General features: G+C 38.6%; 1 protein-coding gene and 3 non-coding genes across 4 annotated transcripts; all 4 read left to right on the top strand.

Moving 5' to 3' along the window:
- The first annotated feature begins 12,392 nt into the window (after positions 1-12,392).
- On the top strand, positions 12,393-17,150 carry LOC103718877 (ubiquitin-60S ribosomal protein L40). Its single transcript, XM_008807877.4, has 5 exons — positions 12,393-12,563; positions 12,713-12,799; positions 12,899-13,001; positions 16,076-16,142; positions 16,934-17,150. The coding sequence occupies exons 1-5, from the start codon at positions 12,461-12,463 to the stop codon at positions 16,958-16,960; spliced, it is 387 nt and encodes a 128-aa protein (XP_008806099.1). The 5' UTR covers positions 12,393-12,460; the 3' UTR covers positions 16,961-17,150.
- Positions 14,499-14,587, top strand: LOC113463512. The gene has a single exon (XR_003387854.1). It is a non-coding gene; the product is annotated as a small nucleolar RNA Z266 (small nucleolar RNA).
- On the top strand, positions 14,748-14,833 carry LOC113463513. Its single transcript, XR_003387855.1, has one exon. It is a non-coding gene; the product is annotated as a small nucleolar RNA Z266 (small nucleolar RNA).
- Positions 14,988-15,074, top strand: LOC113463514. Its single transcript, XR_003387856.1, has one exon. It is a non-coding gene; the product is annotated as a small nucleolar RNA Z266 (small nucleolar RNA).
- Positions 17,151-17,778: the final 628 nt, after the last annotated feature.

Raw genomic sequence — 17,778 nt, 5'->3', positions numbered from 1 at the left:
CTTTTTAATCAAACATAACAAGAGAAAATAAAAGAGAGAGCTTTGAGGACCCGTGCGGGCGTATATTTAGTCCCATATTGATTATTTGCTAGGTGGATCATGTGTACTTATACAGAATTAAGGAACTCAAATAATATCTTCTAGCTAGCCTTTTTGGGTGAGGTCTTGGGTTATTACAAGAACCACATCATCACAACTAATCTGCTACCCGAATCTAAAGAATTTAACAAGAGTAGTTTCTATGAACTCATTTGTCTCATGCAAGGCTAAAGAACTCTCCACCAAAACAAAACCTGAGCCTCAAGTGTTCCATCAACTAGAACAAGGATCCGACCATTCTTTGAAAAAACTAACAACCAATTCCATTCACTGAATCCCTTGGAGGAACTGGAAGCAGCAAATTATCATGTTTAGATCCTTTCCTTACTCTAATTAAATCACCTAGTGAATATACTTTGAAGTTTCCTTCCTTGTCTTCTATCTACCTTCACAACTAAGCTACTTTGTGCAAAACTTACCTTGTTCATCTTTCCTACTTGCCATGAACCTCTCCTTAGACATGATAGAATACTTGGTATAAAATGCATCATGGTTTTTTATTTTCTGTTGTTGAAATGTAGTTTTAACAATATTAATTTACAGATTTTTCTAATACTGTAATCGATGATTTTTTTTTGTGTAGAGTGGAGTGCTTCCAACAGCTTACCCTTATTTGTTGTTTAAGTATATTACAACCTAAGGGTGCCCCACTGGTTATTGATAAGAAAAAAATCCCACCTCATAAGGAAGACCAGCTGCAATAAGGAAATAATCCCACCTCATAAGGAAGACTAGCTGTACAACGACTCAATACCTAAAATCTCTCATAAGATTTAGTCAATCACTCTCTATATGGGAGACTTCCCAACAGCTCTATTCTTCCCTATTTTTGATCCATCAATCTCTCTCCAATTCCATGTATAGAATATTAGTGTGATATTGTCTATTTAAGCCAATCAAATGAATGCTCATCTCATTAAGACAGAAAGCAATTCAAATATTGTTCGTATGCAATGTTCTTTATAGTATCAGAGCTGTACGGCTCACGCCCCTCTCCTTTTTGAAAAGATCCATACTCTAGCTTCTGCAAACACCTTTCTTCTCTCTTGATTCAACTATGGCCACCATCATAGTGAACGTGGCCAACTTTGTAACGTTGCACTTTAAGCATGACAACTATCCGCTCTGGCGCGAGTAGATACCGAGCTTGGCCGAGAGCCATGACCTCCTTCAGTACCTCACCGGTGAAGCAGCAAAACCATCCCAGTTTCTTCCAGAAGCCGCTAGTTCGACTACTGCATCCAAATCAGTGAATCCAGCATTCACTACCTGGAAAAAACACAATGTCCTCCTTCGTGAATGGATTATTGGCATGCTTACAGAAGAAGCAATTGGCCTCGTAATTGGCCTTGAAACATCCGCTCAAGTCTGGCTTTCCTTAAAGGATGCTTATGTGCAGACTTCACAGAAACGTGACTTCCATCCGAGTGTCATAAAGAAGGAAGACTCTACTTCCCTCAATGACTATCTCAGACACTTCAAAAGCATTTGTGACAGTCTAGCTGCCATCAGAAAACTTGTGCCTGATCGAAACAAGGCATTCTCGTTGCTGAATGGTTTGGGTGATAAATATGACAACTTTGTCACATCAATGCTGAAGCCTCCAACTCCTTCGTTTCCTGAGCTTGTTCCACTTCTCCAAGGCTACGAGACTCGGTTGTTCTCTCGGCATCGTGATGCTGCTACCCCGTTGCTTTTCTTGGCCAGAAAAATAAAAATAACAATGGCAAGGGCAGAGGGAAAAACACAAACTTCAACTTACAAAGTAAAGGTTTTCCTTAGCATAATCAGAAATCCAAATCTAATCCTACTGCAGGTCAATCATCATGTGACAATAAGCAAATCTGTGAGAAAAAGAGTAATGTCCAATGCCAACTCTGTGATCGTATGAGCCATGATGTATGGGATTGCTGGTTCCGCTTCAATTGCGACTTCATGCAAAAAGATGTCAGTGAAGCTCTCTCTGTCATAACGCTAGAAACAGATGTTGAAGAATACGACTGAACAACGGATACTAGTGCGTCCACTCACATGACCTCCAATGAAGCTATGCTTACTAATCTAAAACCATACACGGGTAATGACAATATTATGGTTGGCAATGGTACATTGTTACATATCACACATACTGGCACTGCCACTCTAGGTAAGGGTAAGACATGTTTGCACTTAAATGAAGTTCTTTTAATCTCCGACTTGGAATGCAATTTGCTCTCTGTTGGTAGACTTACATCCAATAATTTTGTCGCTTGTGAATTCACTCGTGTGGGCTTTTGTATCAAGGACAAGTCCACCAACCAAATAATAATGCAAGGAACTAGAAGGGGCAACCTCTACTCTATCGGTGCCAATCACAAAGCCTTCTTTTCCAACCGTTTTCAATCAGCAAATAAGGACTAGTGGCATGCACGCTTGGGCCACCCACATGATCGGGTCTTTCATAATTTAAAGTGTCTTGGACTTATCTCTATTTTTGGTACCTCCATGAAAGCTTTGTGTGAGAGCTGCCAGTTAGGAAAAATGAACCGATTACCCTTTTTACCCGTTCTGGACAAGGCACTTGGTTTATTTGAAAAATTTTATGTTGATCTTTGGGGCCTTGCGCTCATGAATTCTGTTAATGGGTTCAAATTTGATGTTTCAATGGTTGATGACTTTAGTCGGTATATTTGGCTTGTGCCTCTTAGACACAAGTCTAAGTTCTGCGATGTCTTCACTATCTTTCATAAATATGTTGCCACACAATTTGACAAAAAAATCAAAATCCTTCAAACGGATGGAGGTGAGTTTGTTAATGCTTCACTAACGAAATTCTTACAGGATGAAGGCATCAAGGATCAGATCTCTTGTCCACATACATCCCAACAAAATGGGGTCGTGGAGCACCGACATCGCAATATTCGTGAACTTGAGATAACTATATTATTCCATGCAGGCATGCCTAAGCAATTTTGGGTTGAAGCTTTCCAAACTGTAGTCTATTTAATAAATCGACTTCCTTCTCCGACACTTGATAATCAATCTTCATTTTATCGCTTACATAGTACATACCCTGATTATCATACTTTGCGTGTATTTGGTTCAAAATATTATCCTTTAGTTTGGGATAATACTTCAAACAAATTTGACTAGAAGTTGTTGCCCTGTGTGTTCATGGGTTACAGTGAAAAACATGAAGGTTATAAGTGTTTCTATCCTCCTACGCGTTGCACTTATATTTCACGACATGTTGCGTTTGATGAAGGTATCTTTCCCTTCAAATATCTAGGATTGCTACATGTTGTCTGTGTGCCTCTAGTAATCTCGGATTATCGTTGCTGGCTCTCTCCCTTGGGCTCAGATAAATCATCTATCACGCCTATTAACTATTGCACTAATTTGCCTAACCCCTCGCAGATTCTCCCATGGTGCATGCTGAGTACTCGAAGTCAGACGCAATGCCATTTGATTGTCCAGCACCTTCAGCTACTTATGCTCTCACTGAGCAGCCTATGACTACTCGATCTAAATTGGGCATCCGCAAGCCCAATCCCAGGTATGCCAATCTTCACCTGGTCTCAGATCTTCCACAACCTAATCCATTAAATTCGCATTACGTCATGAAGGGTGGAAACAAATCATGTTTGATGAGCTTCGTGCACTTCAAAAAAACAAGACATGGACTTTGGTTCTAAAAGCACCCTCCATGCATGTAATCGGAAATAAGTGGGTTTTTAAACCCAAATTAAATTCAGATAGTTCTCTGGAATGTTTGAAGTATAGGTTGGTTGCTAAGAAATTTTACCAAGTTGATGGCGTTGATTTCTCAGAAACTTTCTCTCGTCATTAAACCTGGAACCATTAGGATTGTTCTTACGATTGCACTATTTAAGAACTAGCCTATTCGTCAATTAGACATTAAAAATGCTTTTTTACATGGCAATTTGACTAAATCTATTTTCATGGTTCAACCACCTGGATTTGTCAATCTCCAGTTTCCTAATCATGTTTGCAAACTCTCTAAAGCCCTCTATGGCCTCAAACAGGCTTCAAGGGCATGGTTTGACAAATTTAGCAATTTTTTGCTCGCTCATGGCTTCTTTTGTAGCCGATAGGACCCCTTCTTATTTATTTGTCACCAACACAATGCAACCCTTGTTTTACTACTTTATATTGACGACATCATATTCACTAGTTCCAACATTTTCTTACTTAATCATTATATTGCTCTTCTCAATTTCGAGTTTGAAATGAAGGACCTTGGTCCCTTACAATATTTCTTGGGGATCCAAGTGACCCCTGTTACTAATGGTCTTCTTCTGTCCCAAGCTAAATATGCTATGAAAATTCTACAGCGAGCTAACATGGCAAATTGCAAGTCTACAGTCACTCCTATGCATCCAAAGGACAAACCAAATAGAGATGAACCTCTCCTCAAAGATCCCTCCATTTACCACGGCATTGTTGGAGCATTGTAATATCTCACTGTCACGAGATCGGACATCACTTTTAGAGTGAATTTTGCATCTTAATACATTATTTCTTAGGGATCCAAGTGACCCCTGTTACTAATGGTCTTCTTTTGTCTCAAGCTAAATATGCTATGGAAATCCTACAGCGAGCTAACATGGCAGATTGGAAGCCAACAGTCACTTCTATGCATCCAAAGGACAAACCAAATGGGGATGAATCTCTCCTCAAAGATCCCTCCATGTACCGCAGCATTGTGAGGGCATTGTAATATCTCACTGTCACAAGACCGGACATCGCTTTTAGTGTGAATTTTGTATCACAATTCATGCAACAGCCTTCGGAGGCTCATCTACGCCTTGTCAAGCGCATCTTGCATTATGTCTATGGCACAATTCATCATTGGCTCATTCTTCAACAGACCACTTCTCTCAACCTTTATGCCTTCTCCGACGCTGAATGAGCAGGGTGTAAGGAAATATGGCGGTCCACCACCAGTTATTGTACCTTTCTTGGGCCAAACTGCATTACTTAATGTGCCAAGAAATAAGCAACAGTTTCTCGCTCCAACACTACAGCAAAATACCGTGCCCTTGCTCATACAGTTGCAGAACTTACTTGGCTCACATACATTCTCCAAGAACTCCATATTTCCCTACGACACCCACCGATGATTTTTTTGTGCAATCTAAGTGCCTTGTACATGACTGTCAACCCAGTTTTTTATGGACATAGCAAACACATTGCTATAGATTACCACTATGTTTGCGAACAGATTGCTATGGGTCGATTGCGAACTCGGCATGTCCCTTCCAACTAGCAAGTTGCGGATCTATTCACAAAACCCTTGTCTCGGGCTCCTCCCCAGCGGCTTCTCATCACCTCCACAACCAGCTTAGTTTGAGGGGGTATGATAAGAAAAGAATCCCACCTCATAAGAAAGACTAGCTGCAATAAGGAAAGAATCCTACCTCATAAGGAACACCAGCTGCAAGATAAGGAAGACTAGCTGCAACGACTCAATACCTAAAATCTCTCACAAGACTTAGTCAGTCACTCTCTATATGGGAAACTTCTCAACGGCTCTATTCTTTTCTGTTTTAGATCCATCAATCTCTCTCTAATTCCATGTACAGAATATTACAACGTATAATATTGTCTATTTAAGCCAATCAAATGAATGCTCATCTCATCAAGAGAGAAAGCACTTCAAATATTGTTTGTCTGCAACATTCTTTAGTTATTGGTTCTTTCATGGATTAATTGATAAGTTGAAGCAATTGATGGATTTGAAGTCTAGCCAGGTTGTGGTGCTCAATGAAATGGGATACAATGCATCCAATAGAAGAATTGTATTAGATATAGAAACAAAAAAGATACGCACCAATCCTCATCTCCCTAGAAAAATTCAACCACTTGAAAATCTTACAAAGAGACTACGAGGAATTCTTTTCATGTCAAGGTATCGGAGTACTTCAGTCCACCTCCTAGGAGGACACAATGCAGCATCAAATCCTTCACAAGGCGTTTGCAACACCAAAGGTCGAGTTTTTGACCCAAATTTGATCAAGTTGCAGTGCATGAAGGCCTCTACATATGTGATGCTTCTCTAATTCCATGTTTAGTTGGTATAAAATCCACGTCTTACTATTTCTATAGCTGCAGAGCATGTTAGCCGGCATTTAATGCAAGATGTCCTAAAATTCAAAGCCACAACTCAGCAAGATCAACTTATGGGGATTGACTTAAAAGCCTACAATCACAAACAAGGCATAGAGTATGTTGACAAAATTGTTGATTCAAAACCAACCATGAGGACTACCGAGAAGGTCATGATTAAAAAAAACATGAGAGGCTTTATAGGGGGAATGCCCTGCACAGTTCATTTAGTGATGAAAATGGATTCAGGTAAAGATTCTGATGAAAAACCTTTGGCTAATGGAGAGCCGCATCAACTTCTCAAAGGAAGGGTTGGAGGGTATGCCATCTCCCCAACTGTGAACAAGGATAAACTCTACATTGTTGATGGGAAAGAAGATATGTGCAGGATAGATCATAGAACACTATACATGCAATCCATGTATTATTGATTATTCCTCACCTCAAATTGTGGTTCAAGTCAATGGCAAAAGAGTTACATTACTTACCTTGCGAATGCAATCTAACTAATATATCCAATTAATCTTGAAAATTCTTCTTAGAGCCTAATATTCCAAAATTATACTTTTCATTAGAATTTCATCAAATTAATTTAAAAATAAAAATTCTAAATTCTAACATCCTCACAGGGCTGACCAAGTAGGAGTGCCAGATATCTCAGTCGGTCCGATCAAGTGAAATTCATCGAATCCTGCTTAGACTAGGGCATAGATGATTCAACAAAGATCGGAGTGATCAAATCTAGTGTTTGGCGGGCACCAGGGTAGGGGCTGACATGCCATCCGACGATCCTAGATCAGGACCTTTCACCGGGATTGACCCAAAATCACGAAGAGAAGTATCTTACTGGTCTATCATCTCTAAAGAGAGTAGAAAGAAAGTCTAAATAGAGAGAAAAACTTCATAGAGAGGCTCTCGGTCCGGGTCCAATCAAAGGTCTGAGTTTGGTTGTCAATAGCAACCTAGATCAATCGACATATCTGGCCATGAATCAAGAGATAGAAACTTTATAAAGAGAGAAAAAGTGGGGAAGAGAGAGAAAGGAGAGAGGAAGAGAGAACATGATCTCTTTCTCTAGCCAAGGGAAGAAGAAAGGAGAGGCAGAGGGTCGATGCGGTGGTGCCTTGAGTCAAGAGACTCACAGCCGCCCACTGTGGGTAGCGCCCGACGGCAGCCGACAGCAACAAGCAGTGACGACTAGTGGCATCAGATCAAAAATAGGAGTTCCAACCCTCTTAAATCGTAGAACCGAAGCATCTCGGCGACCAAAACTCTAGTGGCCATAAGCCACTGCGGGGAGCGGGAGGGACAAGTGCGGATGACGAAACAAGCTAGAATCAAGACGAAAAACGATCGATCCACCAAAATAGGAGAAATAGGACATCATCCTTTTCTACCAAAAATTCGGCAATCACTGACCTAATCGGGGCTCTCGACGACCCCAAAAAAAGGAGAGAAAGAGTAGCTCAAGGGAGGCTGGGTCCTTACCTAGTTTCCGACGACGGTTGGCCATGGCAATGGCATTGACACAATCGACGGCTGCAGAAGAAATCGAAGAGGAATCCGCGATGACTGGGTTCTCCGGTGAAGTGGAAGAGGGATGATGGGGGAGCTCTAAATAGAGCTCGGTTGCAACCAAAATTCACCCAAAGTCGGATTCCATCCGACCAACTTGGGGAGGAAGAAGACTCCATCGGGAGTCCTCTTCTTCCCAAGTACATGCTGATTTTTTTTTTTGGGGCCAACTCCTTTGAGCTAATTACTCTGGGCCGGTCAAATGAATTGGGCCCAGATACTGGGTATCACATTAACATACTAGAAAAAAATAAAACCTACAAGTGAATTCGTGAATAGCCTCAGCTTAAGAAAATCTTTAGCACTGCCTCACCACATTAGATAGAAAATTTTCCAATATGTTCCACCATAGATACTCCATCATCACTGAAAACCAAGTGAATTCAGGCACTTTATATCCTTTGGAAAACTCATAGACTTGGGCATACGATTCTAGAAATGGCTTTCTATAAATTGGCCTATTAACTGGTCGATACAGGAAGTCGAGTTGCTCTCTAACCAAATCTGCCAACTGGGCTAAATTTGATGGTGATTGATTTCGATCGTCCTAATTTTGGTGCATTATGCATTGATGTGGGGGTGCGTATATTTACAGCTAAAACAAAAGATTCCAATATATTACAAAAGGGTCGACATCAGTTACATTAAAATTCTTTTTCTATATTTAAGAAACAAGCGTGGAACCAGATAGGTACATCCCTTGAGGCAGTACATTATCAATCAGTGGATACCCCAATTGGCCCTAAATATTGATAGCTGAGTTTGATAGAGGTATCAAACTTATCGCTAGACTTGCTTGCTACAATAGATAACTAGATCCACCAACATTAGCATACGGTACTGCGTTATCCACCGAAGCACATTACCCCTCCAGGACTAACATTAATTGAAGGGTTGGGTAAAACTCCTTGCCCCATAGCATTCGTAACTGCATCTATTCCATATGATGGGTTTGATTCCTTCCAACACTAACCACAACTTCAACCGCAAGCTTACTTCCATTCCCGTACTAGCCAATAAGATCTCTACTGGTAGTTACGCTCGGCTTATACCTCATTGAGGTAGTTGCTTACAACAGGACCTTGCAGCCTAATAGGAACATCGATATTCTATATGTAGGAGTCCATCCTAATGATTCTCCCACATAATACTCGGCCTTTCTTTTATCATACAACATAAGTTTTTGCAAGTGAGGCCATCCTAAATTTTTTATGATTCCATATTGCAAGTCTTGGACAGGTGACCGACGTGTAAATTGGGGAGTGCCTTCAAAAATCTGCAAATGTAGGGATGTGTTGCAAGACATCTGTTAAGATCAATTCTTAACTAAAATGGCAATCAACCTATCAATTTGCTTGGATATTTGCATAGAAAAATTCTCCCATTGACTAACTAACGGTCTTAGAACCGTTGCAAATTGGCTTATCAATGCTTCCAAGAGATCCTTCTGACTTTCGTCCAAATAATATTTGAACTATGTGATGGTGTCGCACATCTACCCCACTACCCATCAGAATGATCCTATAATTGGAAGCTGGCCTTCGTGCCGGCCAAAATTATGTTTGGGAAATACCCCTCATTGGGTTTCACTACTAAAAGCACAAGGTTGCCATGATGGTGGGGAATTTTCCATCTATACCATCCTAAAAACCTATTGCTCCTCCGTAATAAAGGAATCTTCAATAGGATTTTCTGGTTGCAACATAATGGAAGCTTGAATATCAGTCTTCTTCTTTAGCGGTATTCTGCGTAGTGTCCCATCAAGTATGCCAAAAACTTGTTTCTCTTAATTTCAAGCCAAAACTGGGATACCAAGCAAATGACAAAGTGAGGAGCTTTGCGCAACGTGCCCCTGGCCTATGACCGAAACTTGAAGAAGATGAGATCGGATTTGAATGCCTTGAAAATTCAAGGACTATCAAGGATAACAGAATGCTTCCTACAACTATTGTAAATCTACTATAAAAACTAAAGCAAAGTAAAGAAGATAACATAAAAGAGATTTCATTATTTTGGAAAAGGGTCTCCTGTTCTAGTTATAAACTTTCTTTCATACCCTCCCATCTTCTTATATAGTTACATGTAGTGGTTAGTTATTCCCTTCTAACTGTTTACATTTTCAAAATTGAGATAAGTGGATCTCTCCCACCTAGAACTGGCATTGAACCTTGATAATATCCAATCTATTTGTTGGGTGCACTCATCATATGATTAACTTGATTCAGTTGGCCCACTGGCCCATATATGTGTGTAGATATATGGTGCAAACAACTCTTTAATAGAAAGAAAAATATGTGGCTCTTTTTCATTAGGCTCTGCAATCCCTCGAGTGATTTATTTCTCTTGGAAACCATCGCCCCATTGTTTTCTCAAAATCAATTTCAATGGTAGTGTCTAGAATAGAGGTATTTATGGTGGTTGGGGTTTTATTAATAGAAATTCCACAGGTGTTCTCATTGCTGTAGGTGCTGCAGGGTTTTGATACTACAGTTCCTATGGCTAAACTTCATATAACATGGAAAGGTTTGACACATGCTATCAAAACTTTGGAAGCCTCGCAAATTATCTTGGAGGGAAATTTTTTGACAGTTATTAGGTGGTTATCAGCCTCCACACCTCCAGATATTCAGTCTCATCCTTTAGTGCAGGACTATTAGCAAATGATTACTTCTCTTCATTCTTTTGAGATGACTCATGTCCATCAAGAAGTAAATAGTGTGGCTTATTGGGTTGTAGTTTATGTGGCTAATCATACTGACTATTTGGGCTATTGTTTGCTCTAATTTTTGGGTCGTAGTCCGTGTCCCATCCTGAACTGTGACATTTGGTCTGACTTGCTGCACTCTTTTACTTGAAATCGAGGTTCTAAACCCAAATCCATGAGATCTTTCTTTCCAATCTTTTATAAATATTCTGAGTGTGATGATCAATGCTACTTTACCCTACCATAGGCTCTCATTGTTCACACTTGAACTAGGACCATATTATGGAACTCTACAATGGCTCCTTCCCAGCTCTTAAATCTCTTATATGCTGATTATAATGGTTGTATCTATTCAAGAAATAGACAATGTATTCCATTTTTTTTAAAAAAAGTGCGGTTGAAAATTTAAACCAATTGCACCATGCCCTGTATAGGCCTAACCATGATCTCATGCCAATCCATGGTAGTTGTGGATAAGAGTTGACATTAATATAGCCAACTGAGTCATTGATAACTCTCCAAGTGCACCTTGTCATAGCATATTTAAGCGAGAGATGTTGGATCTTGATTGGTGGTCACACCCTAGCAAGATAAGGTGTGACATGTGGAGCGTAGCCCTAGTGGCATCCTACAACAACTATTAAAAAGAGGAACAAAAATCCTCTAGTGCATGTACCAAAGAAGATCATATGGGGCAGTGTTCCTTTTTTGCCATGCATCCTATCGCATCCATGTTAAAGTAGAAACCGAAGAGTTAAAGCAGGACGAGACTCCTTCTACTAACAAAGTCCGTCCATCTCGTGACTTAAAATAAAGAAATATGTGAAGTGTCGTCCATGAGGCTATCTACCGGCATCCTTCTCTTCTTCCTCTTCAAGCCATCCTTCCTTCTCCTTTCATCTGTGATACTTTTCTTCTCCCCCTCGAATCCGTATCTCCTTCTCCAAAATACAATCCCTTTCTCCCCATAGCCATGGATTGTGTTCACCAGTATATATATAGACCTCTATGCAAATTAATACATAGTTCAGAACATCATGTTTGCTAATACATAATACATACCCAAGTAATATACATTGGGATTTTTGATACATTATTTAAGCTTCTTTGATATATACCTAGTAGCGATCCAATATAAACCTCCAGACATGAATTCCAAAATATTTTGTTCACTAGTACATAGACATGTCCAGGTGATACATACTCGATGGATTTTGATCTATATATTGTAAGCTTTTCGGGTACATACCTAACACCAATCCAATATATCTTCAAGCAAACTAATATACAATTTTCAGAATATTATATTTACCAATATACAATATATATATGTGTCTAAGTGATACACACTCAGTAGTTTTTGATACATACTTTAAGCTTCCTTAATACATCCCAACAACAACCCAACTTATACCTCTAGGCAAATTGATACAATAGTTTTCAAAACATACACAATCCATGGCCATATGATATACACTTAGGATGGATGCCTTCAAGACTAAGATTCAAAGGAACTCCGGGAAGAGGAGGAAGGCATCATGGACGAGTGGAGAGGGAAGGATGACTTGATGAGGAAGAAGAGAGAGATATAGGTGGAGCCTCATACCACTTATTGAGTAACCAAACAAGCTTGGTGTGCATCCCAAATAAACCTGATGTGTCCAAAGTTGGCAGATTGATAATTCTAAACCAATTTTCATCAAGACCTGTTGTTGCTAGGCCCATAACTTAACCCCAGTGGGTTTGTTTGGGTTGTGTTTTGGGCCTCATTCGGTTTATGGTGTGGTCCCTCGACCGGGCGGTCTAGACCGGGAAGCTCAAAGAGCTAAACAGGGGCAATCTCGTCATTACATCGCCACAAAATGAAACCCTAGATTGGCGAAGTGGACTACGCCTATAAAACTGAACCGCCGTGGCTCTCATTCCTGGGTTTAGAAGTGAAGAGGCTCGAGGGCGCGAGAGGTCTCTGGAACGATGCAGATCTTTGTGAAAACCCTAACGGGGAAGACCATAACTCTCGAGGTCGAGAGTAGTGATACCATCGACAACGTCAAGGCCAAGATCCAAGACAAGGAAGGTCTCTTTCTCCTCCTCCCTCCCTCCCCCTTTGCTTCGTTCCAGTTCATTTTTTACGAATTTTGTCTTATTTTCTGGAAATTTTAACGATTCTGTTTGATCTTCAAATTTTTAATTTATTTTTTAATGATCGTTTTGTCCAAATGTTAGGCATTCCGCCGGACCAGCAGCGTCTGATCTTCGCCGGGAAACAGCTTGAGGATGGACGAACCCTCGCCGACTACAACATCCAGAAAGGTTTTAATTTTTTGTCCCCAATTTCTCTCTCGTATGTGCTGGTTCCAGATCTGTAGGGTTTTCTCTCTGACGAGTATTTTGGCTGATTTGGTGATGTAGAGTCGACGCTGCATCTGGTGCTGAGGCTAAGGGGAGGGATCATAGAGCCCTCTCTCATGGCTCTGGCCAGGAAGTACAACCAGGACAAAATGATCTGCCGAAAGTATGCCATCTTAATCTCTCTCTCTCTCTCTCACCCCTCTTTCTGGACCAAAGTTTTCACCTTTGAACTTATTTTTGTTTTGGCCAGCTAAAATGAAGTGTTTGCCATGTTTTTATATGTCTATATTGAATTCTTTCGTTTTCTATACTAAAAAAGATCTATGGATTTGTTGGCATGTTTGTTAGCATATGATGTTCCTTGTTGAAAAGAAAAAGTCGAACGTGCTATTGGAACTATGGGATATAGCCTGCATGCTTTACATGTGCTGTGAAGGTCACCATAGGTCCGAATATCTAGGCTTGCCTAAACTTTGTCACCTGCTTTGGGTTTAATGGCAGTTGATTTTCACGGGCGAAACATGCGGCCAGTTTGTACATTAAACCCAGGAGGATCCAAATATGATTGAAATGTTTTGTGACTGTTTTGATGCTTATAAAACTTAGTATCAAGCCTTTTAAATGTATAGTTACTGTTATTTATGGACTTTTGCTTTCTCAATATTGTTGTATATTTGTTGCTTCAAGCTGTTTTATGTTATATATTTGGGATCATTCATGTTACTACTCTAGTTATGTAAATGAAACACTGCTTCTTGTTGTCCTCAATTAAAATGTTAGTTGTCTGAGACTTTGAATGCAAAATTTGGTCAGATAATGCATATTAAGGTAGTGAAATCAAATTTGAAACTTGAATGTCCTGTTATTGGTACATTTACCTTTATTTGGCTGCCATTCATCTCACTAGTCATACTTTCTTCTTTTTCTACAGGTTTGCCAATGGATTTCAGTTTTGCTACTTATTTTTTTTTATGCTCGGATAAAATTTTCAGTCTGCTTTTCTTTCTCATAATTTCGTTTAGTTTTCTGCTCTTCTCTAGAAGAATGTATATTATGAGCAGGGTATGGTATTTTTGATTTTCTACCAGGTCTCCCATGGGGACCTGGCAAGTATGGTGGATCCACAGTGTCTTGGCTCTGGCCTTTATTTTGTCAGTGCACAGGATTATATGTGGTGGTGATACCAGCATTAGTGCATTTATGATAGCATGATGGTGATTCTGATTGTTTGCTTTTAGGCAATTTAGCGTGGCCCTTAAGATCGCCTTCCTTTATGTATGCCATGTGGAAGCGTTTCGAGTCATAGCCACGCAACATTGATGCCCAGGTTCCAAAGAGTCCTTGTTTGGTACCTTTCTCTTTTCATTTTGTTTGGGAGGTTTCAATTTGACATTTGGGGTTTACCCTTAAAGTAAAACCCAAAGATGAGCTTGTAGCTTTCTGCTGCCCATCTTTGGTGTTTTTATTTGGTAACCTGCTGGTCAGTTTATTTATTGGATCTCCCATTAGATGGAATGGAGAAATATTTTCATTTTTTGTGTTTCCATTGTTTCAATGAACATCTTTATTCTGGTTAGTTCTATTTTAAGTGCTTTGAAATCTTCTGATGCATTCATGGATAACCAACATGCCCTTTTGGCAACCATTAATACAAGGAAATATTTGGCAGGGATGATGAATCAATTAGATGTGCGAAGTTTTCTTATGAGCTGAACTTTTGAGGCTTATTGATATTCTGACCTGTCAATTCTATAACATCTGTACGTTTTGTTGACGAATATTTTTAGCTTATGATTCAAGTGCCCTAAACATTATTTCATTTCTAATTATTAAATAATTGATTCTACATAGTCTAATCCATCAAAAGGACAATTTATGTATCTTGTAACAGTCAAGCACATAAGAAAATATATGGCAGGTGTGGTATCAATTAGATGTGTGAAGTGTACTTATGAACTCAATTTAGAGGCTAATTGATATTCTGACCTGCTAATTGTATGTCAATGCAGACTGATTGTATAATAATTTAAATTGCAATATTTTGAATTATGAACATCTGATTATGCCAGAGCTCTCTACCATCCAGTTGATTTCACTTTTTTTAAATGATAATCAATCTATTTTTCAGCAACCAAATATGTAAGATAACTTGTGGCAGGAGTGATGAATCAATTAGATGTGCGAAGTTCTCTTGTGAGCTTAATTATGATGCTTATTGATATTCTGACTGCCAATCACACATCAGAAGTAGATTTTTAAACTCAATTAGGTTTATGTTGTTAAAGTTGTAGATTCACTAGTTCATTTTGGCCTTTTCTGCAATTGCTGATTGGGTAGTGCCTAAGTGGCTTAGCTGCAATGTTTGTCAATTTGCAAAGGATTTGTCAAGTTCTGGCTACCTTTATTAGGAATAGTTTGCAGATGCATGTTATAATGATGTATGTCAGGAGTATACATAGACCTTGAAATTATGTATTGTACAAACCCCTTTCTACAGTTATATATGAGATGAAACAACTGATCTCTATCCCTATTTGCAGACCTGGTTATTTTGGTCTTTGCTAATCAGATCTCAAAATTTATTTCGAGTGCTTGACACCGGCCAATCCAACCCTAAAGGGATATACTTTTTAGATGTGTTTTGTGCATCCACTCATCCAGTGTGGTAGATTTCAAATGTTGCTTTCTCAACATTATAATTTGGTGGTCTTCCCCAAACGAATACTCAATTTATTTTTGTCGTCATTTAATCTTTTATTGTTTTTGAAAGACATTTTGGATTAATTGCTCTGGTTTAAATTGTAGCAATGATGAACAAGTTATTCTTCTTCTATCTTATTAGAGTCAACTCCGGCATGCATTTCTATCCAGGATCACAATCTTTGTTAAGCCAACTCAATTGTTTCTTGACCATTTTCATAGGGCTACCTTCATTTTGCACTAGACACATAAATCTCACTTTATGTTGTTGCCCGAATTCTTGATCAAGGAAATGTAATCCAGCTAAAACAATTTCTTGAACTCTTTATCATGCTTCTTCCCATTCTTGGCCTGCTGCAACCTATGCTTCCCAGTAATCTGACCTACTTCACCTATATTTATGAACAGGAGAACATGAATTTTTGAACCCAATTTTCTTATTTGTGCTTTCCTGTTATTAATCTTCAGAGACATGTCAAAAATAGAAAAATAAAATTCACTTAAATAAGCTGAATCTGACATTTTCTAATTGTGTAGGTGCTATGCAAGGTTGCATCCAAGGGCTGTGAACTGCCGGAAGAAGAAGTGTGGCCACAGCAACCAGGTAACCTCCTCGCTGTTCTTTTATCCTGCAATATATCGAAGTTGATTTCATGTATGAACTGGATGGCTCTGTTCCTGTTTTGGTTGTCAGTTAGTATTAATGTAGATAATATTTCATTTTAATCTTGGGCCCTCAATTTAATGTCTGTAGTCAACATTATTTCTGTAGCATGCATCTGCTTTGGTTCTGCTGGCAAATACGATAGGTTTTATTGGAAATCATGTTATCTGTTTTTTCATAGAGGTTTTGTGAGCTGTCAAAATTTTCAAAATAGTATTTATAAAAACCATCCAAGGAAGCATTTCGGGAATTTGCCTGTTCTGTTTGTTTGTTTTTGCTCTGCAAATTAGTAAAATACCAGAGATTGACATTAAAGATAGCATTTGCACAAAACTTAAGCAATTTCTTGCTTTTATTTTCACTCTTTTTCAAAAGCACTAAATTCTGACTACCTAAAAATTTAAATATTTTTACAAACGATTTCAGAAAAACAAAAGGGTTTTGTCAAATGTTGCTCCGTCTAGTTAATTTTTCTTGATATAGCTTTTGGAACAAAAATAGAAAACAAGAGCAATACTGAAGAGGCCCTCATTTCTTTTGGGTTTTGTCAAATGTTGCTCCGTCTAGTTAATTTTTCTTGATATAGCTTTTGAAAACAAAAAATAGAAAACAAGAGCAATACTGAAGAGGCCCTCATTTGTTTTGGTTTTTGTTTTAATCTGTTTTTCTTAAACCTGACAAACATAACAGCCCTTTGAATCAGTCTTACAATGAATTTTACTCTTTTGCAGCTGAGGCCTAAGAAGAAGATCAAGTAAATGCTTGCGTGGAAGAAGTTTATTTTGTCCTGGAAAATCAGACCATTTTACAGATTAGCTTGGAATCTAGGCTTCTCTTTTCCTAGTTATATCCATGTTAGACTACCTCGAGCTTGTGTTTTGAACTATTCGGTTGTTTAACTGATAAAAATAAAAATTTGAATTTCAAGTAGCCTTTTGCTTTATTTTACTTTTAGTGATCGTTATTTCAGAATGCTTAATCAACAATATGAACTGGTATGCCTGAAAGAAAGTGAAAGCAATTCACCTTCCTTGTCGACTGGTTGTTATGGACGTTTCAGACATCAGTGGTGCCTTTTGCTACTGTTTTCCAGAGAATATTCCTGTCTGAAGCTCCTTCTAAAACTCTTTGTTCGGAAGTTGGATATGTAAATTCCAAGTCTCGGTACACGCAATGCGCGTGTAGCGAAAACAAAAAAAAAAAAAAAATTGTAGAACAAAAACAATAAAATCAACATAAAGTATTATATATATAATCTTAAATTTTGTTTAAGTGAATGTGCAAACAATAAAATGAAAGGATAAATTGAAAATGAAAAATTAAATAAAAATGATAACAAATTAAAATAAAATAAAAATGATATCATTTTTGTAGCATGGAACAAAAATAAGATGAATAATATTTAAGTAGTAGCCAAAAACTTATCATGAGGGTATATAATGAAATAAATTTGTTTCTCTATTCTTTTGAAATGGGATGGAGAGGAAGTGAAGTTTATGATCAGACTGGATTACTTTATGGGCATGCCATGGAATTAAAAAGAAAGACTTGAGGATTTTTAGCTACTGGAATGTTA

Source organism: Phoenix dactylifera, unplaced genomic scaffold (genome assembly GCF_009389715.1).
Source record: "Phoenix dactylifera cultivar Barhee BC4 unplaced genomic scaffold, palm_55x_up_171113_PBpolish2nd_filt_p 000112F, whole genome shotgun sequence".
NCBI lineage: Eukaryota > Viridiplantae > Streptophyta > Magnoliopsida > Arecales > Arecaceae > Phoenix > Phoenix dactylifera.
This window is presented reverse-complemented; position numbering and strand designations above follow the sequence as displayed.